This window comes from Hibiscus syriacus, unplaced genomic scaffold (assembly GCF_006381635.1).
Source record: "Hibiscus syriacus cultivar Baekdansim isolate YM2019G1 unplaced genomic scaffold, ASM638163v2 tig00110776_pilon, whole genome shotgun sequence".
Lineage (NCBI taxonomy): Eukaryota > Viridiplantae > Streptophyta > Magnoliopsida > Malvales > Malvaceae > Hibiscus > Hibiscus syriacus.
In genome coordinates this window covers 128,059-129,934 of record NW_024062857.1, presented here as the reverse complement: position 1 = coordinate 129,934, position 1,876 = coordinate 128,059, and the positions used below count along the sequence as shown (strand labels likewise).

Here is a 1,876-nt window from a genome sequence, read left to right as displayed (position 1 = left end):
CAGCAACAAAAATAATATTGCATCAAGGCCCGAAACTGTAGAAAACAAAAAAGTTTAAAATACACGGCTTTAATCAGCAGACAACTCTTTTCGCTTCAACTCTAGTGCCATTCGTTCATTCTCAAGCTTCATCCTCTCATTTTCCATTCTCATCTTTTCCACTTCACGGTCCCTTCTCGTACTAAATCTATGCCACTTGAAACGTTGTTTCTCCAATTCTAGCAGCTCCAACTGAATTTGCAGTTTCTGTTCTTCTAGCTGAAGTGTGCGAGACTCAATCCACTGCTTCTGCATCCAAGCATCTCTTGAATAATCAAGTAGAGCCCGGTTCGCATTTGCTTGGGCGAATGATGGATAAGAAAAAGAATTGTTGTGGCAGTGCTGGGAGTTCAAAAAATTCTGGAAACAAGTATCTTCAAGGACTTGGCTTTTTCTTGATCTCTTAGTAGAGATCCCGGATGCCCCACATATCACCCTGTTATCCTCATGTGAAGCATGATTCTCCTCAAGCTCGTCATGATCATTAGTTTCCATGTCATGGTCATCATCATCAAGATCTTCATTTTGGTACCTCCAAGCATAATCATTATTATCTCTACTTTTGAGAGCCAATTGCAAGGAACGTTGTAATTGTAGATCATGAGGCAAATGCAATCTATTCCCATTGTGATAAGAACACATCTCCTCGTAGAAAAGATGCTTTGAGCTTAAAATTTTCCTAACATCATCCTTTTCTTTCTCTGTTAAGTAATTTATAACATCCAAAAGTGTTGGATTCTCAACAACTTGACAAGAAGTGCCCCTACCAAGCATATCATTTAGCTTTTTATACCTTTTATTCAAGTCATTGAACTTATCCTCACACTGTTGAGGAGAAACATGATAACCTCTCTCAGCCATGACTTTCGAAACTGATTTCCATTTACCCTTCTTCTGTAAAACTGCAAATTTCCTACTCATCCCACCACCACAGTCCCCTGTCGCATCCTCTCCGATATAAGACACTGCTGTAATCAAAAGCCTCACCATTTTATCAGTCCACTTTACACGCTGCCATGGAGATCCTTTCTTGCCTTTAGTTCCATCATTATGACCATCAACACATTCTTCTGTAAAACTTGATTCATCCACATCACTCACCGAACTTTTACCTCGTTCCATCTTGTTGTAATTTGTCATTGAAATGACTTGATCAGAGTTTTGCATGGTCCCCATCGTGAGTAGAAAATTCTCACGAATATAAGGACGGGCACAAGAGCCTTGACGAAGATTAGAGTGATGATGTTGATGGATATTATGCGAGTGTTGGGCAGGATGATGAACTCTCATGGATCCTTGCAAGTCAAGGCATCCAAAAGAAATTCCAGCAGGAGTCATTCCTTTTTGGGATAAATTGTCTTCCATTTCTTATTTCAAACAAACAATTTTATGTCATCCACATCAACTTGTTTTTTTTCCTAAAGCCTAGTCTATAATATTATTCAAGTATTGAATCAACCACAATCAAGTATACCACCATGTTCTTGTCTCCTTTCTTAACACATTTCCAGCTACCAAATAAATCAATCAGAAAATCCCAAAATACCAAGCTCCTCAAGCTAAGTAACCATCTATTAACATATATCAGCCAGTACAAATTTCAGGAAAAAAATAACCCACAAAAATCTACTTTCAAAATTACCAGAAAAGTAGAATAAAAAGACAACCAGCATAAATATGTGAACAATCAGCAAAAAATATCCACCACCCACAAATCCAAAAGTAAAAAGAAAAAGAGAACTTTCCTGAAATTTGGGCAATAATCCAGGAGTTAGACTAATGAACAAACTGCACAACCTGAAATTAGCATGCACCTAAAACCAAAAGTGAAAGAAAA

The 1,876-nt window shown here is 37.8% G+C and overlaps 1 protein-coding gene across 1 annotated transcript; it reads right to left on the bottom strand.

Annotated features, from left to right (window-relative positions):
- LOC120139854 lies at positions 1-1,622 on the bottom strand. Its single transcript, XM_039154969.1, has one exon. The coding sequence runs from the start codon at positions 1,402-1,404 to the stop codon at positions 70-72; it is 1,335 nt and encodes a 444-aa protein (XP_039010900.1). The 5' UTR covers positions 1,405-1,622; the 3' UTR covers positions 1-69.
- Positions 1,623-1,876: the final 254 nt, after the last annotated feature.

Coding starts and splice junctions, on each gene's coding strand:
- LOC120139854 (XM_039154969.1), bottom strand. CDS start 1,404: ATGGAAGACAATTTATCCCAAAAAGGAATGACTCCTGCTGGAATTTCT.